Below are 26553 nucleotides of genomic sequence, written 5' to 3'. Positions count from 1 at the left end.
ACACACTGTGCTGTGCGCAAGTTGACCCAGGTGCTAGAAGTTCCCTGCAGAGGAGCTGGTGCTCCCTGGAAAAGGTCTGCCTCTCCTTGTGAGCCTTCCTGCTGCTGGAGTCCTACCTTGAAGTGTAGTTATATTTACAAGGTTTGCTTTTATACGATGAACTTTCAGAGTTGTTGTTGTTGTTATTTTTAAATTTTCCTGCTAGGAGGCCATTTTCTGAGGAGTGCTTATTTTAATGTTCAGCAGTTCTCTGGATTTACTCCACCACTGCTCCTGAGCTGAGCCCTGGACATACCCGTGTGTTCAAATGACCCTGTCGTTTTCAACATTAACAGGGTGAGGCAGTATCTGGGATTACAGGCATGCACCTGTCTCATACTTCATTTTTTTGGAACAAATCAGTTAATTGTTAATTATCACAAATTGTTAGTTATTAATTCCATCCCACGCTGGAATTGAGGGGACTCAGTTTCCCAGGTGTGTAAACTTTGGGATATGAACGAACCTTGCGGGCCCTTCTCAAATCTCAAAACTTGGGGATTCCAAATTACTGACCACTTCTTTCTCTCAGAGACGCCACTCTCTGCATTTAAAATGGTTTATTTTGCATAAAATACTTAAAGGAATTACCTTGTGTGAAAAGAAAGCAGTGTTCTATACTAGATGTAAAGGGTAAGCGTGGTCCAGTGCTGCTTCTGAATATATGGCATATTTTCTATTAAGATTCAGATACTGAAAGGTTCTACAGAGCAATTTCAGTTGCTATTGGGCCAGGCCCAGTGGAGAAGGTAGAGAAATTTAGGAAGTCTGGGGCTGGTTCCTCATTCCTTGAATCCAGCTACTCAGGAGACTGGGACTTGGGAATGTTCAGACTCAAGGAAGGAAATATGAAGATATAAGGATGAGAGAGTAGCTGGGAATGGCGATACACACCTGTAATCCCAGCATTTAGGAAGCTGAGATAGAAGATCGTGAGTTTGAGCGCAGCCTGGGCTCCAACGTGAGACCCTGTCTCAAAATTAGCCATGCTAAAGACATAGCTCACTGTTTATTTGTGTCTGTAGTTTTATTTTTTTTAATTCAGTACAGAGGATAAAACCCAAGATCTCCTGCATGCTACACAAGTGCCACATCGCTGATAGTTTTTTTTTAATGTATTTTGGGACAAGACCTATGTTGTTCTGGCTGGCCTTGAACTCAAGGTCCTCCTGCTTCAGCTTCCTGAGTAGCGGGAATTACAGGCATGAACCACCACACGTGTCTCATACTTCGTTATTTTACACTGTTAATGATCAATATTCGTTTAACCGTAGAAAATTACTAATACTCAATCATGCTAGACCCCCATAAAGACACCTGCTTCAGAATCAATCCCATCATGTGTGGCCCTCGTTAGGCCATCCATTTCAACTTGACTAAGAATGGCCTTGGGACGGGCTGGGAAGGTGGCTCAGTGGTAGAGCGCTTGCCTTGCATGCCTGAGGCCCTGAGTTCGATTCCTCAGCACCACATAAGCAGAAAGAAAAAAGCCAGAAGTGGTGCTGTGGCTCAAGTGGTAGAGTACTAGCCTTGAGCTGAAGAGCTGAAGGACAGCGCCCAGGCCCAGAGTTCAAGCCCCATGACTGGACTCTGCCCCCCCCAAAAAAAGAATTCCTTGGGGAATTTGAAATTTTCAATCTTATTTCTTAACTAAGTCTCATTTCTTTCTTTCTTTCTTTCTTTTTTTGTCATAGAGCTTGTACTCAGGGCCTGGGCGCTGTCCCTGAGCTCTTCAGATCAAGGCTAGCCTTCTACCATTTGAGCCACAGCCCACTTCTGGTTTTCTGGTGGTTAATTGGAGGTGAAGAGTCTTATGGACTTTCCTGCCTGGGCTGCTTTTGAACCGAGATCCTCAGATCTCAGCCATCTGAGTAACTAGGATTACAAGCGTGAGCCACTGGCCCCTGGCTTCTAAATCGCATCTCATTGGGATGTTAGCTTTGTGTTGGTTTTCAAGGTGGTTTGTTAGGTTATAAGCCTGACTGCTCAGCAGGCCGCAGGCCTTTCTGGTTAGGTAATTATCAAACTCTACCCTTGAACTATGAATGTGGAGGAGCAGAGGCCAGTAGAGTGTGCACAAGTGTCAAGGCCCCAGAGTTGAGCCTAACCCCCAACACAAACAAATACACAAAATGAAGTAAAAGCAGACTCCAGTAAGCAGGATGCGAAATCCCTGAGCACACCATCTTTTCACACTCCTGAGCAGCCAGTCAGCAGGTGTCGGAGAATCCAGCAGCACCCCAGGGCTTTCTCCCGCAGTGCTGGACACGGGCCCCTGTTCTCTGTGAACATTTATTTTTGGAACCATTCTTTTCTTGTTAGCGTTTATGTATTTACGACCTATTTCCAGTACTGTGGCCTTGCCCTTGCTCAGTCAGCTTGCTTGCTCAGCTGCTGCTCTACTACTTGAGCCATGCCTCCAGTTCTGCTTTTTGCTGGCTATTTTGGAGATAGACTCTCCCAGACTTTTTTTTTTTTTAACCTGGGCTGGCTTCAAACATGGATCCTTTGATCCTTTGGATCTCAACTTTCAGAGTAGCTTGGATTACACATGTGAATCACTAACCTCCAGCTTTTATTATTATTTTTTTAGGTAGAGAACCAAAACCAAAGAGTAAAATATATGTATTTCATTATATTTTGTAGTTGGAAGCCATCCCAGGCAGAAAAGTCCTTGAAACACTCATCTCCAATTAATCAGCAAAATGCTGGGCTGGAGTCATGGTTCAAGGGGTAGAGCACCACCAGCTGAGCATACATGAGGGCCTGAGTTCACACCATAGTACTGGCACACAAAAACATATTTTTTAAGGTGGGTTGAAGGTGTAGCTCAGGTGGTAGAGTGCAAGCCAGTGAGCAACAGTGTCAGGTATAAGTTCTAGTCCTAGTCTCAGATGTAAAGAATTATTTTTAAAAAGAAAATGAAATGTAGGCCCACAAGTGCTTTCTCCTCCTTTTCAGCCGGCGGGGGCGGGGGGGGGGGTTCCTGTCTGTGGGGGCCACGGTGGTGCTGGGCAGGACAGGAGAGCAGATCGGGGGCCTCTACGGGACACTGGAGATAGGGAACCCCCAGCGTGGGACAGCTAGAGCAGAATCCGCCTTTGTGCACATAGTCTATAAATCCTTTTTTAGGGGAAAAGGAAGCAGCTAGTTTCGTGTAATGCTATTTAAAGCCCTAATTGGATTAAATAATGGAAAAGTAAGAAGGTCAGCTCAGCTCCCCCTTAGGAATTCAGCCAATGGAACTGTTCAGGAGCAAGCAGCCCTTACTCACCTACCCATAGGAGCCGTGTCGGCACCAGAGGGCAATGGTGGAGGTCAGACCCCCATCCTTGAGTAAGACCTGAGCAAATCGCCCCTCACGGTAGCCGGCCCTGCCAGCTGGCTGAGTGGGCCGCACGGGTGCCCTGTGTGACTGTTCCCCACCCTCCATGGGGCCTTACAGAAACATCCACTGGCGGTAACCACGCATGGGATTCACAGGCAGCCTCCCCACGGGCAAAGCACTTTATTTATTTATTTTTTTTTTGAGCTTTGAAGGTCAAAAAGAGCATATCTTACACCTGGAATCCTAGCTACATAGGAGGGTGAGACCTGGAGGACCATGGTTTGAGGCCAGCCCTGGTGAGGAAAAGAAAAATTTGCTAGACTCCATCTCCAAAACAGCCAGCAAAAAGCAGGAATGGAGGTGTGGTTCACATGGTAGAGTGCCAATCAACAAGGAAGCCTAGCAAGTGCAAAGCCCTCAAGTTCGAATCTGTTTCAGCTAAAAAGAAAGAAAGAAAGAAAGAGAGAGAGAGAGAAAGAGAGAAAGAGAAAGAAAGAGAAAGAGAAAGAGAGAAAGGGAAGAGAGAGAATGAATGTATCTTTTTTAAAGTGGTTTGGCTATTAAATCATATTGGAATTCCACCACCCACCCACCACCCACCCATCCCCACCCTGGGATGTAGCTTTAGAAATAATTCCTTTTCAAAATTGTTTTTCTTTCTAGGTTTTTGAAGAAATCTCGATCCAAGAACCTGTGGCTCACACTGTAATCCTAGCTACTCAGGAAGCTGAGATCTGAGGATCATGGTTCAAAGCCAGCCAGGCAGGAAAGTCCATAAGATTGTTATATCCAATTAATCACTCAAAATCCAGAAGTAGAGCTGTGGCTCCAGTGGTAGAGTACTAGCTTTGAGCACAAAAGTTCAGGGACGGTACCCAAGCCCCGACTTTGGAAGGAAGGAAGGAAAGAAGGAAGTGAGGGAAGGAGGGAGGGAGGGAGAAAAAGAAGGGAGGGAGGGAAGGAAGGAAGGTTCCTAATGGCTACACATATAGATTCTTGCAGTTGATCTTTACTAATATATAATTTAATTGCATTGTACTAAGAGCATTTTTTGGTAAAAGTCTGGAGTTTTTCTGAGAATTGCTTTTGGCTGGATATGCCATCGTTTTCATGAATATTCCTTATGAGCTTGAATTGGGGGTTTGTTTGTTTATATTGATACAGTGTCTGGCTTTCTAGCCCAGGCTAACCTTAAACTTTATTTCAGCCTCCTGAGTGCTGGGATTGCAGGCGTGTGCCACCACACCCAGCTAAAGGAATGTATATTATGAAGTTATTGCCTATGGTGTGTAGTAAATGTTGATTAAACTTTTAACTGTATTGGTCTCTTGATCAGTTGCCAAGAGAACTTTGTTGTTACTGTCTTTGAGCTAGGTGTAAGTATATGCAGGGTCAATTGTAATTTTTATGGTTCCCCTCGCCCCTTTGCCTGTTACCTGGATGATTTTGTTTTCTCTTTGGAGGGGAGGGGTTAAGACTGAATGTAACTAAATAGCCCAAACTGGCCTCAAATTTCCAGCCCTCCTGTTGCTTTAGCCTGCTGAACTCTGAGATTACAGGCATGTATCAAACCACACCTGGTTTAGATGTTGACTCTTCTATTTAAGGTGTGTTTTTCTTTCTTTCTTTCTCTTTCTTTCTTTCGGTTTAGATGTTGACTCTTCTATTTCAGGTGTGTTTTCCTTCCTTCCTTCCTTCCTTCCTTCCTTCCTTCCTTCCTTCCTTTCTTTCTTTCTTTTTGGTGTGGTTTACTTGTGACTCTTAACATAAAGACTAATAAAATTTAAAAGTTAATCAATATTGTTATCACCCTCCAAACATGGTACCCCATTGTTTCCATGTGCAGTTAGGTTGTCCTGTCTGCTAGTTCTACCTTGTTGATTTCAGAAAACAATGCTGCCGTTGGAGAGGCTGAGTTCACTCACGTCTGCTGTTTGTACCGGTCAGCTTTCTTTCTTTTTTTTCCCCTCCCACCTGGGATCTTTCCTTCCTGAAATGCCATTTTTAATAGAGGTCTATTGATAGCAGACACTTAGCTTTTCGGGTTTTGTTTGCTGTTGCTTTTGTTTTCCCACAGTGCTGGGAACCAACCGAGAAGTCAGTGGCTAAGCCGCAGCCCAGAGCCAGCTTTTCTTTAGATTACAACCAAACTTGCTGGTTTTTCCTTGTTCTTGTTTTTTTCTGCAAATATTTTAAAATCCATTGTATATGTCTTCAACAGTTATAACCTTCACAGTTTTACATATGTATGTGATTTGTGTATATATATATATATATATATATGCATATATGTTTGTGTGTATATATTTCTTTTTAACCTAACTTGGTTTCAGATGAAATAGGACTTCTAGAAGCTATTTAGCCCTTGTTCTTGAAACCACACTTTCTTAGCCTTGCTCTAGTGGCTCATGCCTGTAATCCTAGCTGATACTCTGGAGCCTGAGATCTGAGGTTTGTGGTATGAAGCCAGCCTGGGCAGGAAAGTCTGTGAGATTTACCTCCAGTTAACCACCAGAAAAACAGAAGTAGAGCTGTGGCTCAAAGTGGTTTGAGTACTAGTCTTGAGCAGAAAAGCTTAGGGACAGTGCCCAGGTCCTTAGTTCAAGCCCCATGGCCAGCAAAAAAAAAAAAACAAAAACAAAAACAAAATGAAATGTATATATATACATATATATATATGTATATATATATATTATATGTATGTATGTATGTATAGAAGGGGGGAGCCTGTTCCTGAGCTGCTTTTGCTCATAGCTAGCGTTCTACCACTTGAGCCACAGCATCACTTCCAAACTTTCTGAGTAGTTTTATTGGAGATAAGAGTCTCACGGACTTTCCTGCCCAGGCTGGCTTCAAACTATGATCTTCAGATCTCAGCCTCCTGAGTAGCTAGGATTACAGGCATGAGCCACAGGCATCCTGCTATATACTTTCTTTTTAAATTTTTATTAGCCTCTGTTGGCTGAAAAAGGGATTTCATTCTGCCATATCTGTGTTTTAGTTTCCAGTGTTCCCTGATCAAATTCATCCTCCGTTACTCTCCCTCCTCCTCTTCCTCCCCTTCTGAAAACAATGTCAACAGGTTTCATTGTTCTGTTTTCATAAATGCATATGAAGGACTCAAGCTATATTTGCCCTCCTCTACCCCTCCAATTGCCCCTGCTCCCCCCAGCCCCCCAAGCCAGGCCTGCTTTACATCCTCATCGTTCTGTTTTGTTAGGCGTCTGTTGATTGATTGTGCTATTTCACACTTGTATCTGTTACATTCATCAGACTTTCCTGCTCCATTTACTCATCCTCCCCCACCCCCACCCCATGCTCTGTAAGTTTCCAGCAGGTCCCCTTACGCCATCTTGATACAAGATACAGGGTAGTGTATATCCTTCACCCTCTTAACTGTCTTTGGAGACAGATTTCCATAGCACACAGAGGAGCAGAGGCTGGAAATCGGAGGTCGGAGGTCGGGTTAAGTTCTTAGCACAGTGCAGCTAGTCTGCTTGCTTCCCTGCTGCTGGAAGAAAGAAGTCAGTCCTATGAAAATAACCTTAACCTTGAGCATTCTTCTAGCATCTTCTTTCTATTTTAATGGGTGATTCCAGTTCCATGACTAAAGCCTGTGGGTGAGTTCAAGCTCACTGCTTTAAATTGGTGACATCAAAGCCACGTGGCAAGATGAATCCAGCCAGAGACTCCCAACAAAAGTGTAGGAAGTGTGGGAAAGTGGCTCAGTAGTAGAGCGCTTGCCTTGCATGCATGAGGCCCTGGGTTCGATTCCTCAGCACCACATAAGCAAAAAGAAAAAAAAGCCAAAAGTGGCGCTGTGGCTCAAGTAGTAGAGCACTAGCCATGAGCTGAAGAGCTGAGGGACAGCGCCCAGGCCCAGAGTTCAGACCCCACGACCGGACCCAAAAAAAAAAAAGTGTAGGAAGAGAGGAAAGCCAGAATAGAGAGGTGCCATGGCAGTGACAGGCATTTGTCACCTTGCTCTATTTTGGGGGTGGGGTGGGGGTACCAGGAAGGAAGCATATACAATTAAAGTCCAAATTCACTGGCTAGGCATGAGAGGTGACCGGCCCATGAGCCATATAAGGTTGGCAAAAAATCATTTGGTACATTGTTAAACAGACAAATACACACCTTGTGTTTGCTGTGGCTGCCCATGGCTGGCTGGCTGGCTGTATTGATGTGTGTGTGTGTGTGTGTGTGTGTGTGTGTGTGTGTGTGCGTGTGCGTGTGCGTGTGTGCGCGCGCACACTGGTCCTGGGGTTTGAATTCAGGGCCTGGGCCCTGTCCCAGCTTTTGTGCTTAAGGTTTATCACTCTACCACTTTGGCCAGAGCTCCATTTCCAGCTTTTTGGGTGGTTAACTGGAGATAAGAGAGTCTCTTGAACTTTGCTGCCCTGGCAGGCTTCAAGCCCTCATCCTCAGATCTCAGACTCCTGAGTAGCTGGGTTTACAGTTGTGAGCCGCCAGCACTCAGCTGTATTGGTAATTTTGTATGGCTCGTAATGTCATAAATACCCAGATAGCCCTTGGCAGAAAAAAGAGGGGGGGGGTGGTCTCTGGTCCTGAGAGGGAGAGCAGGGCTGGTGTTTGGCTGAGATGACAGGAAGAAGAAGGAGTCTCTGTGGCCTGCGATGCTTGTGTGTGGATCAGCTGTGGGATTTGCACACCCAGAGCTGTCAATGCATAAAGACCAAGTACTTGGGCTGCCTGCCTACCTGATTCTGTCTATGTAGCACTAAAATGATGTGGGCGGCTGTGTGCACACCAGCTAGGCCATGCTAGGTCTTTCTGGAAAGTCCAGGAGAAGACGAGCAGAAGCTGCTTTTCTCTTCTCACTCCAGTGCACTCATGTTGGGGTTCACTGGGCCCAGGAACACAGCCCCCATATCTCCTGGGACCTTCTCTGCAGATGCCCCTCCTGCCTCACCCAGCCAGGCAGCTCCGTAGGATTTGGTGACCTCTTAGGGATCTTGACCTCATTATTTTCTTTGCTCAAAGGATAAAATAGACTTTGCCAAAAAAAAATTTTAAAGGAAGTTTCCAATAAACACTGAAACACAAACAGAGGAAATGGAAAAGAAAATGGGCCCTTGTGGCTGGATTTCTCTGCGCCTACGGTCCACACCTCGTTGGGTTATTCCACGGGGCTTGCTCAGTCTCCTGGGAAGAGTCAGGTTCGCCCTGGTCCGCGGGGCCTGCCCTTGCTCTGGCCTCACTTGTGTTTTATAATGTGTACTGTTTACAAACCCAAACAACAAACCCTGGGTTGATGGCACATGTGGAGATTGTAACGCGGTTATGACCCTCACCGACGCATGGCCAGGCTGTCCCCTGGGCTCAGGCCTTGCTGACTCTGGGTCCCTCCCAGGGCAGGCCAGCGCAGAAGGCTGCCTCCCTGCCCTCCCCTTCCGGAGACTTGCTGTCCACAGTGGGCCTCTTCTGGAAGTCTGTTTTCCTAGAGAACCACAAATTCTCGGGAGATCAGAGATGATTGATTCTTGTTGGCTGTGGTGGATATAAAATCAAGGTTTGTGCTTTCTTTCCTACCACCCCTGCCCTCTGCTTTATGTTTCCTCAAACCCTTTCAAGAAAATGGCTTCACAGAAAGTCTAGATGTTACAGTTTTGCAGCTTGGAAAGTGATAGCAGCAGCACAGGAAAAAAGGAGACTCTTGCCCATTCCCACCCTCCAAGTATTGCCCACTCTGCCCTGACCTGGGCCTTCACAGAGCCTGCCCCACCTACACGAGCTTCTCCAGCCAATCAGCAGGCCCTGTCCCACTTAGCCCCACACCAGCTGTGTCACAAAGCCTTTCTGCAAGATTCGTGCCAGGCTTTAGCTCTGTTGGACTGAATACAGTAGAGATTTACATTGACTGCTACATTGCAGAGTAGCACACTCTTAGCTATTTAGATTTTTATAGGAACTCTGTATTATTGTGGAGGCTCTCAGATTATTGAATGCATTTTAATACAACATTTTTCAATCTTTTTCAAAATTGTTTTTACTCTTTGGAATAATAATTTAGCAAAAGAATAAATGCTCAGAACCTTCTCATTCCTTGAACTGATTCTCCTACAAGAGAAATGGAGTAAACAATATTTTAAAGTCTTTTTTTTTTTTTTTTACAGAGATGGCTACAAGATTTCTCTAAGAAGGTTTTCATAATGATTTTTGAACTCTTTAATAACAAGGTCCCTCAAAAGGGGTTCAGTACTGATTGGACTTTTTCCACAAATGCATGTATTGATCATTAGGAAGTCTATTCCTATTAGTCTTTTTTGATGATCTAGAACATTTTGTCATATTCAATTGTTCAGGAGCTGAGCTGAATTTCTAGCTAAGAGCCAGGCCTATAATCCCAGCTACTCAAAAAGCTGAGATCTAAGAATCATGGTTCTGAGCTAGCTCAAGCAGGCACATTCATTTGACTCTTAATCTCCAGTTAACTAGCAAAAAAGCAAAAAGTAGACGCATAGCTCAAAGGTAGAGTCCGACTCTACCACATGGCTCATTGGTCAGCCATGAGTGAAAGGCAAGCAAGAGCTCAAGGCTGGAACATTGTAAGTCATTTGTAATGTGTTCATCTTTCCTTAAAAATTTCTTTTATGGGGCTTGGAAGCTGGCTCTGTGATAGAGTGCTTGCCTTGCATGCATGAGTCCCTGGGTTCGATTCCTCAGCACCACATAAGCAGAAAAGGCCGGAAGTAGTGCTGTGGCTCAAGTGGTAGAGTGCTAGCCTTGAGCTGAAGAGCTGAGGGACAGCGCCCAGGCCCAGAGTTCAGGCCCCATGACTAGCAAAAAAAAAAATTATGTCTGGTATCAGTTGCTCACACCTGTTATCCTGGCTACTCAGGAGGCTAAGATTTAAGGATCATGGTTCAAAGCCAGCCCAGGCCAAAAAGTCTGTGAGACTCTTTTCTCTACTTAGGCACCAGAAATGTCCAGAAGTGGAGGTGTGGCTCAAGTGGTAGAATTCTAGCTAGCCTCGAACAACAACAGCAGCAGCAACAACAAACACCTCAGACACCACCCAGTCCCTGAGCTCAAACCCCAGGACTGCAACAGGAAAATGTAATTCCTCTCACATCTTCAGAATGGGTGGTGACGGAAGGAGAGGTAGAAATCAGCATCCCCTAGCCAGCTGACTTGACAGCCCCCCATACATCGGACCTTCTGGTTTTGAGGACTAGGGACTGTCCTGCCTTGGCTCAGGGACCGATGCTGTTCTGTCTCGATTTCTCTAGAAGTACTTCTGTGCCTCAGAAGCTCAGAATGGGAGACCAGCCCCTACCCCACCCGCTGTGATCCGGCCTCGCCGAGCTTCCGTCGGGATGCCTGTAAACCACCAGAAATCCGGCTCCTCGGAGATGGACGCTGACATGTCGCCCAGCTGCAGACTTGGTGATGTGAGCAGAGGTGGCAGTGTGGAGAGCCGCAGCCGTGCTCAGTCCAGAAGTTTCTCTCTGGTGAGTGGGGGTTTCCAAGCCTTTGCCCTAACCTGTCTGCCCTTTAAGGAGTAGCTTTAAGGAGAGGCAGCCGGCTGGATGTGGTAGAATATTTTCTCTGTGAAAAGCCGTTTTGCGTTTCTTCCCTGTAGTGTTCTCTGCATAAGCCCAGAGCATTCCCACAGCGCTGGAGCAAACCTCCAGCTGAACCAGGAACTCTGGGTGGCTCAGAACCTAGGCTGAGCCTGGCTGCCCATGACTGTATGCCCTAGAAGACCTGTGGTGTTCAGACTACAGAGGGTTAAAGGTAGCATCCAGAGGGGCCTTCTAACATATCAGTAATTTCTCTATAAATTTCTTTTGTGTGCACGTGTGTGCTGGTCCTGGTGCTTGAACTCAGGGCCTGGGCGCCATCCCTAAGCAATTTAACTCAAGGCTTATACTCTACTACTTGAGCCAGAGCTCCAATTCAGGCTTTCTTGGTAGTTTAGTGGAGATAAGAGTCTTAGGGAACTCTCCTGCCTGGGATGACTTCGAACTGCGATCCTGAGATCTCAGCCGCCCGACTGATTTCTCTATAAATTCTAAAACAAGTCCTTGCCTATCTTCAGTTGCTTTCTTCTTTAGTACCAGGCAGTATCTGAAGATGAGAGATTCACAATACTCATAACCACAGAGGTGTGAGCCTCACCTGCGGGCGCGCAGCTGACCTCACCCTGCAGGAGCTCATCGTGACTGAGTTTTAGTTTCTGAAGTAGAAGAAGGGGGGAGGGGCAGAGGAGCCTCCATCGGGGCTACACTGGGACTTCCCACCTGCCTCTCCCTTCCCAGAGTCCTATTGGCTTCCAAGCTGAACTTAGTGCCTTCACTGCCACTGCCCGCTTCAGTTTCCACAGGAGTCCTCTTATCAGTAGTTGTCTAACTTGTTTGTCTTTGATCACGAACTGGGCTGAGGGCAGAAGGCCACCCCAAGGCCTGTTGCCCGGAGGCTCCACCAGCCACTGAGCTCCCTGTGGCCACCATTCTGACTCAGACTGCCCTCACAGGGCCATGTGCACAGTCCTATTTCTCTAAAAGGACTAGTGTGTGGAGGGGAGCAGGGTTGTTTAAATACATATATTTTTAACTTGTTATTCTAAAGGTGATGTACAGAGGGATTGCAGTTTCAGAAGTCAGGTAATTTCTTCTTCTTTTTTTTTTTTGTCAGTCATGGGGCTTGAACTCTGGGCCTGGGTACTGTTCCTGAGCTCTTCAGCTCAAGGTGAGCACTCTACCACTTGAGCCACAGCACCACTTCCAGTTTTCTGGTAGTTAATTAGGGATAAAGTCTCATGGATTTTTTTTCCTGTGATCCTCAGATCTCAGCCTCCTATGAGTAGCTAGGATTATAGGCGTGAGCCATTGGTGCCCGGCCATGACATTTCTTTTTGGACATTTTCACCTCTTCTTTGGCTCTCACCTAGTTTTTCTCCTCCCATCCCCACCCTCAAGTTTTATAGTTCATTTTCAACAGAGTGTCTAGTGAGTATCACTGCTGCATTTGTTTGGGTTTTTTTTCCTCATAAGGATTTCTTCCTCTGAGCATTTTCTAGAAAGCAGTAAATAGAATTTGGACTCAACTGCCAAATCCTTGAATACGTGACTATGTATTAAAGTGAAGAGAGGTAGTTCTAATCCAGACACAGGTAGGCTTTCTTTACGAAAGCTGGGGAAGTGGCTGCCTTACGAGGGGCTCTGAGGGTTTAGAGACGGTCACACACGGGGCCTTTCAGTGCTGCTCAAGGGAGCTCGGGATATTGGGTTACCTGTTTGCTTAACCTCTGGACACAGGTGTCTAAATATTTGTGCCATTTCACAAACCACCCAGAATGTCACCACCAGGGACAGAATGTCACTTGGTGCCAGTGTCTCGGGATCTGACTGAACGCATTCCTGAAGCCTGTTCTGCCCCAAGGCACAGTGGGTGCTTCCTGTACAACATTCCAGCATTCACTTGGCTAGAAAGAGGCAGAATCCCTTCATGCATTCACCACTCCATAGTTATTCTTAAAGCATGTCACGCTATGTGCACCCCTTTAAAGGTAGGATGGGAACATTCCAGCATACCTTCTGTTCATAGGATCTCTGACTTGGCCAGAAACAACCATCCAAACCCACTGGGGTGCTTGTCAGTGAGATTCAGTACTTAATGAGCTAGTGTGTGTGTGTGTGTGTGTGTGTGTGTGTGTGTGTGTGTGTGTGTGTGTGTGTGTGTTTGTATACCTGTATGGGGGCTTGAACTCAGGGTCTCACACTCTTTTCCTCTGCATCGGTCAGGGGGCTTGAACTCTGGGCCTGGGTGCTGTCCTGATTTCTTCAGCTCAAGGCAAGCACTCTACCACTTGAGCCACAGCGCCACTTCCGTTTTTCTGGTGGTTAATCGGGGATGAAAGTCTCACGGACTTTCCTGCCCAGGCTGGCTTTGAACCATGATCCTCAGATTTCAGCCTTCTGAGTAGCTAGGATTACAGGCTTGAGCCATTGGAGCCTGCAATGCCCCTGAGCTTTTGTGCCCAAGGCTGGTGGTTGATTAGAGGTAAGAGATTCAACAAACTTTCCTTTGGCTTTGAACTGTGCTCCTTGGATCCTCCTGAGTTGTTAGGGTTACAGACATGAGCCACCAACACCCAGCTCCTCACATGTTTTCCCCCCTCCCCCCAGCCACCCCCCACCCCCAGAGCTGAGGACCTAACTCAGGGCCTTGCACTTCCAGGCAAGTGCTCTTCCACTGAGTTAAATCCCCAACCCCTCCTCACACTCTTACTTAATTTTTTTTGTTCAAGGCTGGTGCTCTACCTCTTGAGCCACGCCTCCTCTTCTGGCTTTTTGCTGGTTAATTAGACAAATCTGAAACTCTTCAATTTGTCTTCCTGGGTTGGTTTTGAACCAGGAGCCTCCAATCTTAGCCTCCTGATTAGCTAGGATGATAGGTATGAGCCACTGGTGCCCAGTTTGACGAACTATCTTAAACCTCTCCCCCCCCCCCCCCAACCCCCAGCTAATGATTGCTGTGGCTCTCAAATCCCAGGATGTGTCTGTAGTCAGATAGATGTCAGCTTTTGAGCTAATCCCTTCCTTCTCCAAAGCATCGGATGTCTCTTGGCCCTGCCCATTGGTCATAGAATGAGGATGTACAGCAAGCAGCGGGTAGTGAAGACCAGGTGGTGTCCTGGATATGTGTTGTGAGATTTCCAGAAGAAACACCAGAGAAGTGAGGAAGGAGCGCAGGTCCCTACACCTGTCAGCCCTGGCTTCTAGCCACAGCGACCCCTGAGCCACCCTGGGCAAAGCATGTACACTAAGACATGGCCACATAGCTTGTCCTCAGTTCAGCAGACATCGATGAAGGCCCCTTGTGTACAAGAACTGGTTAGTAACACATAATATGGCCTCAAGACAGAGTGTGTAAAGACAGTGTGACTTAAGGGGCTCAGAACATGTGGAACGCCCCTGCTCTCGTGTGCATCTGTCTCAGGCAAGAGCTCCTATAAGCACTGTGGATGGAGAGCAGTTGAGGTAGACCTTGGCCTTGCCAGCTTTGAGAACTTGGAGGCAGCCAGGGAGCCCACTACTAATCCTCCTTCAGTTCTATAATTAAAACCATCCTCATTATCATTCCTCTCTGATTTGTTTACTTCCTTTTCCTGCCAGAAATACATGTTGAAGTTAGCCACAGTAAATAAAAAAAAAAAAAATGACAGCAATGTGTAGTTAGAAATAACCACAATTCAACCCTTGATCTAAAGCAAGCAAAGGTCATGCATGCTTATGGTCTCTTCTGGGTGAGCCCAAGTAAGCCCAGTATAAAGGCGATGTGAGAAGAGGGCCCATTGTATCTTCTCCCTGCCTTTGGTCCATTCTAGCTTCTGTGGCCTCTCTTCAGCTGAGATGATCAAACCTGTAAAACCTTTGTTCACGTGTTAGGGAAATCATTCTGGTATCTATACAGAAAGAAGGAGTAAGCATTGGATCAGAGTTAAGACAGACAACCCGTGCGGCCCACCTGAGTGGCGTGCCTGCCCGGGCTCTGGATGCTGGCCTGTCCTCAGCCAGCAGCATTGTTTTAATAATTTTGGTCTTCATATGTGTAGGTTCAACTCCATTGTCAGATCCTTCGCAAGAAGTTGCTAAATTGTTTCAGTCTACATAATTCAGTATCTTGTTTTGGAATAAAAATGAAAGGACAGCCAAAGAACTATGGGAGCAAGAGTTGGTTTTGTTTGTTTTGTTTTTTAAGGTTTTTAAGGGGTTATTATAGTACATTTTTGTTGTTGTTGTTGTTTTTATGCTGGAACTGGGGCTTGAACTCTGGGCCTGGGCACTGTCCCTCAGCTCTTCAACTCAAGGCTAGCGCTCTACCACCTGAGCTACAGCACTACTCACAGACTTTCCTACCTGGGCAGGCTTTGAACCACAATCCTTAGATCTCAGCCTCCTTAGTAGCTAGGATTATGGCATGAGCCACCGGCACCCAGCTATTTGTTTCTTAAGACAAGATACATGCCAAGTGCTGGTGGCTCCCACTTATAATCCTAGCTACTTAGGAGGTTGTGATCTGAGGTTGCTACTAGCCTTGAGTAGACAAGCTAAGTGACAGTGCCCAGGCCCTTGGTTTAAGTCCTAGTACCAGTGCTCTCTCTCACACACACACACACACACACACACACACACACACATACACACACACACACAGAGTCTATACACACAGAATCTACATAATCCAGGCTGGCCTCAAACTCACAATCTTCTTGCCTCTGTCTCCTTTGTGCTAGGATTATAGGCATACCACCACATCCAGTTCAAAATGAGTTAAACACTTAAATACAAGACCTGAAACTGAAACTTCTGGAAGAACCCATAAGTAAAATACATCAGGACATTGCAATAGGTGTGTTTATGAGGAGGTGGGGGTGTTGGATAAGACTTTTTTAAAAAAGCACAAGAAGCAAAAGCAAAACTGGACAAATGGGACTACTTCAAACCATAAAGCAAAGGAAGTAACAGAGCAGAGACAACCTAGAGAGAGGGAGAAAAGTTTTGTAAAGTATATATGTGATAAGGAGTTAATATCCAGACTATATAAGGAACTCCAAAATTTCAATAGGAAAAAGAAAATAATCTGGCCAAAAAAAAATTTAAAAGGCAATAGACCTTAAATAGACAGTTCTCAAAAGCAAACATACAAATGGCCCACAAGTGTGAAACATTCAACATCAATCACCAGGGAAATCCAAACCACAATGAGACACTGCCTCACCCCAATCAGAATGAGACTGGAGACTTCAAAGGCTGGCAAGGAGGTGGAGGAGAGGGAGCCCTCACACACTGTTGGTAAGGATGGAAATTAGCACAGCCAATACAAAACGCAGTATGAAGATTCCTGTCAACACTAAAAATTGAACTTCAGGGCTGGGAAGGTGGCTTGATGGTACAGTGCTTGCTTTGCATGCATGAAGCCCTGGGTTCGATTCCTTAGTACCACATAAACAGAAAAAGCCAGAAGTGGTGGTATGGCTCAAGTGGTAGAGTGCTAGCCTTGAGCAAAAGCCCCTCACAGATAGTACCCAGGCCCTGAGTTCAAGGCCCAGGACTGGCAAAAACAAAACAAAAACAACAAACTTCGTCTGATCCAGCAATCCCACTCATTCCTGGGTATGAGGGAAATGACATTAGCATATCCAAGGGACATCTATACTCCCATGTCTATTACAGTACAAGTCACAAAAAGTAAGAAATTGATGAGGTAAGTGTGATGGAGCCCCCCTGGAGACCTAGCACCCCTAAGTCAGAGACAGGAGAATCATTAGTTCACTGCCAACTACACAGCAAGACCCCATCTCCAAACAAACAAACAGAAACAAAAAGCAAAAAAGAAACAAATGGGAACAACCATCATCTAATCAATGGGCAAGGAATAAATGGGTACCTGCACACTGTACGATTCAGCCATAAGAAAGAATGAATCCTGTCATTTGCAACCACATGCATAGAATTGGAGGGGGGTCATTACGTTTGGTGACATTAGCCAGGCACAGAAAGACATGTATCCCGTGATCTCACTCAGACCAGACTCTTTAAAGTGGAAGGCTGGGGAAGGTATGAGGAGGAGAGACTACAAAGATGGGTCAGTGGTCACTAAAGGATCGTGAAGTCCTGGCGTGCTGTTGCCTCGGATGGTGACTACAGATGATAATTGTGTGCTGTGCATTTCACAGCCAAAAGGCAGGAGTTGGTCCATTTTCACCACAAGGAACTGTTCCATATTTGATCTCATTTGAGTAATATGTACATGATAGAAACTTCTGAATGTTCACCATTTTATGTCTTTATTAATTAAAATCAAGTTATAAAAAGAATAAATGATTGAATGGCTGTGCACATTTCCATTGTGCTACAACCATTACCACAGTTGGTTTTAGAGCATTCCCATTCTTCTGAAGGGAACCCCTAAATCCGCTGGCTCTCGAGACATGCCTCCGGTCACTGCAGTCCCTCTTGATCCTTGGTCACCCCCAAACAGGCCATGCACATTCAGAGCAGCATCAGGCATCCTTTGATGGGAAGTAGGCGAGAACTCTTGGCCGAGAGCCAGGCACCCCTCTCCTAGCCTGGCGCACCCCGCCCCCTCTGCCCGCGGCCTGGGCTTTTGCTCTGTCTTCTTTCCTGTCCTGGGCACACAGTGCCCAGGGTCATTGGGAGGCCAGCCGGGAGTCAGGGATTAAGCAACAGCCTGGGCCTGCAGCATTTTTGGCCTTGTCTCCAGAGAGCAGGGCTCCAGTCCAGGCTGGCTACAAAGAAACAGGTACCTGGGAATACATTCCAGTCCCACGGCCCACACTACGGCCCCCCAGTGGAGGACTGACAGAGTCGGGGAGGCGTGGACTAGGCTGCCTGAAGGCGGGTTGTGTGAATAGTGGAGGCGAGGTGGGGGAGAGCTGTGGTGAATGCACCGGATTACGTGAATGAGGCTGAGCATGTGTCCACGCAGGTTCTGTGGGTACAGAGCAGCCTATGATTAGAAAGGGGGATGGAGCGGACAGAAGCAGCTGGACCCTGTGTTCTCACTGAGAGGCTCTTGGGAAGTCCTGGCGCCTTTGCACCCACCTTCCCAACCTCAGGGCGGGCTGGCCCACTCACCCAAGAGCTGGGAGTACTGCGCCACAGCACCCGGGCATGGCAGGCATGGGGAGGCACCTCCTAAGCCTATTTTCCAGATGAAATCTCACATGGGGACAGCCTGCTTTGAGGCTGGATTAGCCCTGGGTTTATAGCCCATTCTTGTTTTGTCGCTCCTGTAACGTGGGAAAATGGCCTGTCTTGAGCCATAGGTTTGTTTTAGGCCAGTATTATGCTTTTATTTATTTTACGTTAGTGGTATTGGGCAGGGAATCCAAGGTCTTGTGCGTGCTAGCTAGGCAAGCAACCTATTATGAAGCAAGGCCCAGCCTCAGGCCAAAGGAAACAATTAGACCGAAGTAAAGCAGACTCCAAAAGAGTCATGCATAGTGCCGGTGGCTTGCCTGTAATCCTAGCTACTCAGGAGGCTGAGATCTCAGATCAAGGTTTGGGGCCAGCCCAGGCAGAAAAGTTGGAGACTCCCATCTTCAGGTAAACAGCAAACTGTCAGGCTGGAAGCATGCCTCAAGTAGTAAAGTACCATGAAGGAAAAAGCTAAGAGCTTGAAGCCTTGAATTCAAGTCGTAGTACCAGTGCACACATATATAAGTGCACGTGCACATGCTCGCACGCACACATACACACACATGTGTCATACATAACCCTACCAAAGCACAGTACAAGGTCAGTCTGAGCAAAGGGGAGAGAATACAAATGGATTCATTTCCCTAGATGATGCTTTTTTTATTATTATTATTTGGTGCCAGGCCTGGGGCTTGAACTCCAAGCCTGAGTGGGGTTCTTTAGCTTTCTCCCTCAAAGGTAGCACTCTACCACTTGAGCTACAGCTTCCCTTCTGGCTTTTTGGTGACTAATTGGAGATAAGAGTCTCACCCAAGCTGGCTTTGCACTGTGATCCTCAGATCTCAGCCTCCTGCATAACTAGGATTACAGATGTGAGCCACTGACACCAAGAAGCAGGTTTTATGTTTCCTACCTTGATGGTAAAATGGTGACAATTTGTCAGTGGCCCGTGCAAATGGTGGGGAATTTGCAGGCCGCAGTGGCTTCTTCTGGGCTGAACATTGGCCCCTGCTTTGCCAGGGCTTTATCTGATGGTTTGTTGCTTCCATTCTCAATCTCCTGATGTGTCTTCCAGGATGACGAAAGCCTGCAGTACCTCACACACGAGGAGAAGGATGTGATTCTGTTCTTCGAGGAGACTCTCGATTCCCTGGCAGACGACTTCGAGGATGCAGCACTGGGTGATGGTGGCAGTTGCTGCCACTCCCCACCCACTCCGGAGGAGAGCCCTGCCAGTCCCTGGGAGCCGGGAGAGGTCATCGACCTGGTGCAGCCAGGACCCACAGCTGGTGGAGCTGGGAGCCTTCCAGATGTGCTCCATACAGCAGGTGAGAGCCCCAGCCCTTTTCTTTTGTTGCTGCGACCAGGACAAGGCACGGCCTCAGCTGCTCTGCTTCACTGCAGTAGTGTTGATCGTCCAGCCAGGGAACTGCCAAAAGGACTGGAACAAAGAACAAGAGCCACGGAGCTTGTGAACGGAAGTGGTATATTCATGCACATGTATATGAAGCGGCTTCTGGGAAGTAATGCTGGCCCACAAAGGAACTACACAAAGTACCCATATTTCATTGCAAGATGAGCCCCATTTCTGTAGCCCACCTTTCCAAGGTGGGAGTATTTGATCAGGAAAGTGAACGAGTTCAGAAGAATAGAACAGAACAGAACAGAACCCAGGCCCACATTGACCCTAAGTTTGCCTTGACTCTGAGCAGCCTCAAAGGAGCAGGTGCCTCTGCCGCCGAGTGGGACTGGAGGGAAATGACAAAAGTCCATCCACTTGTTTCCTCGTGATTTGAAAGGACAGTGAAAACAAATGGGGCAGGGCGTACTTGGGAGGGTAGGGAAGAAACGAGAGGAAAATGCCTGGGCCCTGCTCATTATAACCCACTGTTACTGATGTAAACCTGTAAGAATGTGTGGGTGCTGTAAGCCAGGCTGTAGATCATTCAGAATCCTCCATGCTGCAGTTGTGGGGAAGAATAGTTGGCTTTCCAGTCACCCCTTCAGAAAAGTGACAAGCGGATTTTGCATTTTTTATGCAAAAATGTTTCTGCTTTGAAGTGGTGTTCCTCAAAGAAATCAGAACTAGTGAGCTGATCCTTTAAAAAGATCAGATAGCAAAATTGAGCCAAAGAAGATAGTTTTTGTTTTTTGCCAATCCTGGGGTTTGAACTCGGGTCCTGGGCGTTGTCCTCGAGCTTTGCTTTTTCACAAGGCCAATACTCTACAACTTGAGCCCCAGCTCCACTTCCAGCTTTTTTTGGTAGTTTGTTGGAGATAAGAGTCTCAGACTTTTCCTGCCTGAGCTGACCTTGAAGCGCACAATCCTTAGGCCTCATCCTCCTGAGTAGTTAGGATTACAGGCATGAGCCACCAACACCTGACCAGAAAATAGTTTTTGAAAGCACATATCCCATACCCACTGGTTTTTGTTGTTGTTGTTGGGGGGGGGGAGTTGTGTGGCTTGAATTCAGGGTCTGGGCACTGTCCCTGAGCTCTTTTGCTCAAGGCTAGCAGTCTACCACTTGAGCCACAGCTTCACTTCCAGTTTTCTGGTTGTTAATTGGAGATAAGAGTCTTAGAGACTTTCTTGCCTGGGCTGGCTTTGAACCATGATCCTCAGATCTCAGCCTCCTGAGGATTACAGGTGTGAGCCACCAGCGCCCAGCAACACCATTTTTCTAACTTGATACTTTTATAGCTGTTGCCAGTGTTTCTCTATGGCCAGCACTGTGTGACATTGCACAGGTATAAAGATAAAAGGATGTGGCTTATGGTTGAAGCCAGAGACAGGTATGGAGAAGAAGCAATGAAATGGGAAACAGAATTGAGTCCCAAGCAAGCCACTGAATGCCACCTGAGCTGGTCAGGAGTATTTCTTTTTTTTCTTTTTTTGTCAGTCGCGGGGCTAGAACTCTGGGCCTGGACGCGCTGTCCTTCAGCTCTTCAGCTTAAGGAGAGTGCTCTACCACTTGAGCCACCACACCACTTCCAGCTTTCTGGTGGTTTATTGGAGATAAGAGTCTCACAGACTTTCCTGCCCAGGCTGGCTTTGAACCATGATCCTCAGATCTCAGCCTCCTAAGTAGCTAGGATTACAGGCGTGAGCCATCAGTGTCTGGCTTGGTCAGGAGTATTTCTGTGGTACATTTTGGGCCACTGGCACAGCCTGAATCCTTCCTGTGGGTCAGGTATGGGAAACATTGGGCCCTGGGAAGCAGACACTGTGCTTCTTGTGTGATTCTCATTGGCTGTCCTTGCACATTGGCCTGTGATGATAATTCCGTATGGCCCCAGTGAGATGACAAATATCCAAATGGCTCTTGGCACCTTGGCAGATAAAAGGCTCCCCACGCCTGTTCCAGGGCTCTTTGGAGTTGATGGTGTATGCACATAACTTTCTAACTTTTCAGTCCCTTCTGTACATCCCCAGTGTGGTAGCAAGCACTCCACTAGCTTCTGCCATCGTTGGTCTGCTGGTTATCAGCCTGTGACCATGGGAACAATGAACTGATTTCTTTCACCAGTCCTAGGAGTGGGACAGGAGGGTGGCAGTTATACTAGTCGCTGTGGAGTTCAGTGGACAGGAATGTCACACATTTACTTTTTTTGTGTGTGCCAATCTTGGGACTTAAACTCAGGGCCTGTTCACTGTCCCTTGGGTTTTTTTTGTTTTTTGTTTTTTTGGTTTTTTTTGTTTTTGCTCCAGTATAACACTCTATCACTTGAGCCACAGCTCCACTTCCAGATTTTTGGTGGTTAATTAGAGATAATTAACCACCAAAGTCCCATGGACTTAGCTGTCTGAGCAGGCTTTGAACCATGATCCTCAGATCTCAGCTTCCTGAACAGCTAGGATTCCAGATGTGAGCCACTGGCGCCCAGCCACACATTTACTTTTGCACAGGTGGAAGCTAATGCATTTTTCTCCCTTGTCTTTCAGGGAATGAATCTGCAGGGCAGGATGATGTCCCTGTCCTTGAAGGCAAGAAAGAAGATGCTGAGAATACCCCACTGCCAGACTCCAGGGACCCTGAGGCCCCTCCTCAGCCCCCCGTCCTGCCCAGCGACCCAGAGCCAGCACCTCCCAGGAAGGAGCTGCTCAGCCCCGGTCCTCCTTCAGAGCATCCAAAGCTGCTTCGATCCATCCCCACACCCCTGGTGATTGCCCAGAAAATGTCAGAGAAGCTGGCAGGAAGTGATGCCCTCTCTCCCACATCCCCCTCAAAGGAAGGAAGACCCGGAGAGTGGAGAACTCTGCTATCTGCAGCCCCTCGAAACGGGGACCACCCCTTGTGGCACAGACACACAGCCCAGCCGTCCCCCAAGATCCACCGCTTCCCCAGCAACATCAGTGTGACCAACAGCTCAGGGAAGGATTTCAACAAGACCATCTCCAAAGCCGCTGTCAACGTGCAGGAGCGCAAGGCCCAGGTCTTGGCCAACATCAATGGTGTCTCCTTCCTGGCTTCGGGAGACATGGAAGGCCGGCCTCCAAGAGGTGATATCCCAGAGCAGAGGGACTTCTGCCCCGATCAGAGCAGGCCGGGCCTGGCTAAGGAGGCCGAGGGTCCCCAAGCAGGAGGGCCGGCCAGTGGTCAGCAGTCCCGGGCTGTGCAGACCGAGCAGCCTCCGCTCCTGGCCAATGGCTTCCAGAGCATCCACGAGGCACTGAAAAGCGAGCCCAGCGTCTTTATCCCCACGGGGAAGACCATCACCTTCCGGCCTGACCCTGCCCTGGCCAGCAAGCTGGCACGCCAGAATGCCAGCCGGAGCCTGTACCAGCCACAGCCACCTGACTGCAATCAGAATGCCAGGAAGCGGGCTGGCTCTCTCCCCAGGGCGGTGGGCTTCCGACCCCAGGGCATCACCGTGCAGTTCTCAGGCCGCGGCTCCACGGAGGAGGCTCGGCGGGAGGCACTGCGCAAGCTGGGGCTGCTCAAGGAAAACCTATGAGCCCAGGCCACAGGGAGGCTGGAATGTGTGGGTCCTCAACCCAGACAGAGGGCAGGGAGTTCAAGTTGACACAGGGATCTTCTCCCACAACCAAGAGCCAAGGCACAAAATGCTGCATTCTTAAAGGGGCGGAAGCCACAGCCCCCACCGCTGCCAGTGTGGGAGGGAACCCAAGGCCTGGGCCCTTGCTCTGCTGAGCAGGGCATCCTTCTGTGAAAGAGAACCGGGCCAGTATCTTGTCATCTTCCTTTTCCTAAGGTCTCAGAGAGAATAACCTTTAAGGCATATGGGTTTCCTTGGTTTGGAAGTGGCGTATATGTTTAGATTGTTTGGGAGGAGGGGATTTATTACATCTCTAGCCCTTTTCATGGGACATGAAAGCCAGTTTAGCTCTTTCTCATACTCAGGATTCTCTCCCCCCCACCCCCATTCTAAGACAGCAGAAAATTAATGCTTGTTCAGTTTTATACTATATATATATATATATATATATATATCACTTTTTTTTAAGAGTTGAAAGATTGTACTTTACCCCCTAGGCAAGCTTTTGTTTCTTGATATAATTTAATAGGATTCCAGGGGGTTTTTTTTCCATCAAAATTGGAATGAAAGTTTTAGAGTAAGTAAGGTGTACGTTTTGAAGCTGAGGTTGAAAAAGGTAGCATTTGGAGAAAGAACGTCTGCTCAAAACTGTCCAATCTGCGTTCCTGAGACAGGAGTGTGTCTGTGTTGTATGTATATATATGTACATAAGATGTGTTAACATATTCCTGGGTGTTGTGTGTGCTCACGTGCATGTCCGTGATTACATAAATACCAGTTCTGAAAACCCTGTTATGTAACTCCAGGATACCCGCGCTTCCTGCTCTCCTCTTCCCGCAGGCGCCTCAGCCATGTAACCAGCTGCACCGACGTCGTTGCTCTGAACATGGAAGTCTTCTGAGGACACGTGTCTGCGATATTTTGGTGAACCAGAAGTACTTTTTCCTCAACAAGGTGTTCTTTTGTTCCCAATTAAAGAAAGCAATGTTCCCTACTTTACAAAATAATCATCTTTGCTTTTTCACCCAAGATCACCACATTTTGGTTTTGTGCATCCCGAAGCAGATACTGGGCAGGAGGGAAACAAAAGCTTCTCAAAGTCCTCCTGTGGGAGCACAGCTTAGAATCCATTTGTAAAGGGAGAAAAGATTGGAGAAGTCAGGGCCCCAGCCTGAAAAGAACTCTTGTAGTCCCAGACCGTCTCCTACAGGCTGAGTACTGGCCACAGGTATTACTATCACAACTATTGAAGGCTGGAGTCCTAAATCTCTAAAAATATTCAGGGAAGGGCAGCCCTGGAGAGCCACACCCTTCTGCTGGTCCCTGCCAGCCCTGAGACAGAGCCGGTTTCTTTCCTGTTGAGTATTAACTGAAATTCAAACTTCTAAATGTGCTGTGAAGGATTTATTCATAGTATTCCATTTGCCTTGTAAGTTTCACAAAATGAATGATGCCAGTTGCTTTTCTTAGAACCACAGTATTTTGTGTCTCATCCAGCCCTCGTTGGACTGTTTCTGATGAACTAATCTCTCATTTGTGATCGTAACTAGGTGCTTTACTCTTACAGCTTTTCAAAGTACTTCTTTTAAAAAATTTTACTTCAGTGTCTGTTGGATTTGTTTAAAGGATTTCATGCATGTTTCCTTTTTTATGAAGTGAGATGCCTTCCACAGTGTTTTAATAATTGACGGTCTTGCTTTAGGCAGACATTTTAAGTATTCTTGATATATGAAGACTCTTTTTATCATGTCCCATGATTTTATTGTGAACGTGACTATATTAGCATATCTACTCTTAAGACATTTTTGAAAAAAACAAATTTTGAATTTTATCTTGCATATTTCAACCTGGGTTTTACATCATACAATACATTTTCAATTGTTTTCTTTTCTTCTTTTATTATTATTATTATTATTATTATTTTGCCTGTCCTGGGGCTTGAACTCAGGGCCTGGGCACTGTCCTTGAGCCTCTTTTTGCTCAAGGCAAGCACTCTCCCATTTGAGCCACAGCGCCACTTCCAGCTTTTTCTGTTTTTGTGGTGCTGAGGAATCGAACCCAGGGCTTCATGCATGGTAGGCAAACACTCTACCCTTAAGCCACATTTCCATCCCCATTGTTTTCTTTTAAATGGTTAGGTCTATTCCTATTTATTCATACTTTCTATGTATTCTGGATTATTTTCTGGTTGTGTTGGCGTTTCTTGATAGTTAGGAGGCCTTGTCCTGCATGTGTGTATGCAGTTACCGCACAGTTGAGTTTGCTGAAGGACGGGAGTCCGCCTGTCATTCCATGCCCTGGGTGTCCTTGAAGGCCGTGTGGCTCAAGGTAACTCAAAGGACCATACTGCACAGCAAGATTGTAATGAAAAGGAAAGATGAATCCCAGACTCTTTTCAGGTGATGCTCGCCAGTTTTAGGAAGCTCTCTTTCTTTATTTTGTATTTTATTTTTTGCACCTGTCCTGGGGTTTAAACTCCGGGCCTGGGCGCTGACCTTGTGCTTCTTTTTGCCACTTGAGCCGCACAGCTTCACTTGATTTTCCCTCCCTGAGAGAGCTGCCTGAAGGAAGGTGGCCCAGGAAAGAGCTGAGCTCCGCAGTGCCACACAGCACAGCTTGACTTCCAACTGATTTCCCAGTTGACTTCCAAGACCAGCTGGGCTTCTTGGCTGAGTTGGGGTGGGCAGCACTGCGCAGGTCTCCATGGAGAACCCACTTTCATGATCAGCTTGGCGGGAGTTCCCTCAGCACCGACCTGATCCAGACCATCTCAGAAAGGGACCTTTGTAACCCCCCCTAGCGCTCTGCAAGGATCTGGCTTCCTCGGGGTTCAGTGGTGACGTTTTCTCTGCAGGTGAGCTAAGAAATCCATTCTTTAATGATTATTAAAGAGGAAGAAGATAAGTATAACAATTTAGCCTTATCAAAAATGGTGTGCCTCCTGCCCGTGCATAATGAAGTCTTTGTTTTATTGCTGTGACATGTCACGAGTAATAAACTTTCTTTTTGTCCCTGAATTGCTACCTGGTGTCAGGCAGTAATGGTGTCCTCAGGATGAACATAGTGGCTATTTCTTCTTGTCCCGCGCTGGCTGGGAGGAGGAAAGGGGGAAGGGGAGCACGGGGGAGCGTTCTCCCTCCCCAGTGACAAGTCACCAAACAGGTTTTGTGTCTTCTTTTCACAACAGGGCTTTAAAGTGTGGGGCGCGTGTCCTCATATCCTTTTCTAATCTAGTTGGACAAGCCTTGCTTTCAAATGTCTGAGAAAAGAGAAGACCGGGCTTTGAGCTGCTGCACCCTGGGAAAGTTGCAACTCTTTGTAATGGAGGCCGGGCCGCCACCCCCCAATCCCAGCCCCACAGTCCCAGCCCTCCAGCTCCTGCCTCTCCCCCCCCCCCATTCTGTTCCTCTCTACCCCCCAACTCCAGGATCACCTGCTTTCTCAAGGCCCTAAAGCCTTGGGAGGCCCTGAGACTCACATTTGCGGGACAGTTAA

General features: G+C 47.1%; 1 protein-coding gene across 1 annotated transcript in view; it reads left to right on the top strand.

Annotated features, from left to right (window-relative positions):
• Proser2 (proline and serine rich 2) overlaps positions 1-24962 on the top strand; it is a 28586-nt gene extending 3624 nt beyond the window's left edge. The window contains exons 2-4 of the mRNA XM_042686305.1: positions 10621-10842; positions 19136-19388; positions 22004-24962. Of these exons, the coding sequence (XP_042542239.1) occupies positions 10708-10842; positions 19136-19388; positions 22004-23016 (1401 nt within the window). The 5' untranslated portion in view covers positions 10621-10707 and the 3' untranslated portion in view covers positions 23017-24962. The remainder of the gene's footprint in view (positions 1-10620; positions 10843-19135; positions 19389-22003) is intronic.
• Positions 24963-26553: the final 1591 nt, after the last annotated feature.

The sequence above is a fragment of the Dipodomys spectabilis genome, unplaced genomic scaffold (assembly GCF_019054845.1).
Source record: "Dipodomys spectabilis isolate Male_0828 unplaced genomic scaffold, ASM1905484v1 ptg000096l, whole genome shotgun sequence".
Lineage (NCBI taxonomy): Eukaryota > Metazoa > Chordata > Mammalia > Rodentia > Heteromyidae > Dipodomys > Dipodomys spectabilis.
This window is presented reverse-complemented; position numbering and strand designations above follow the sequence as displayed.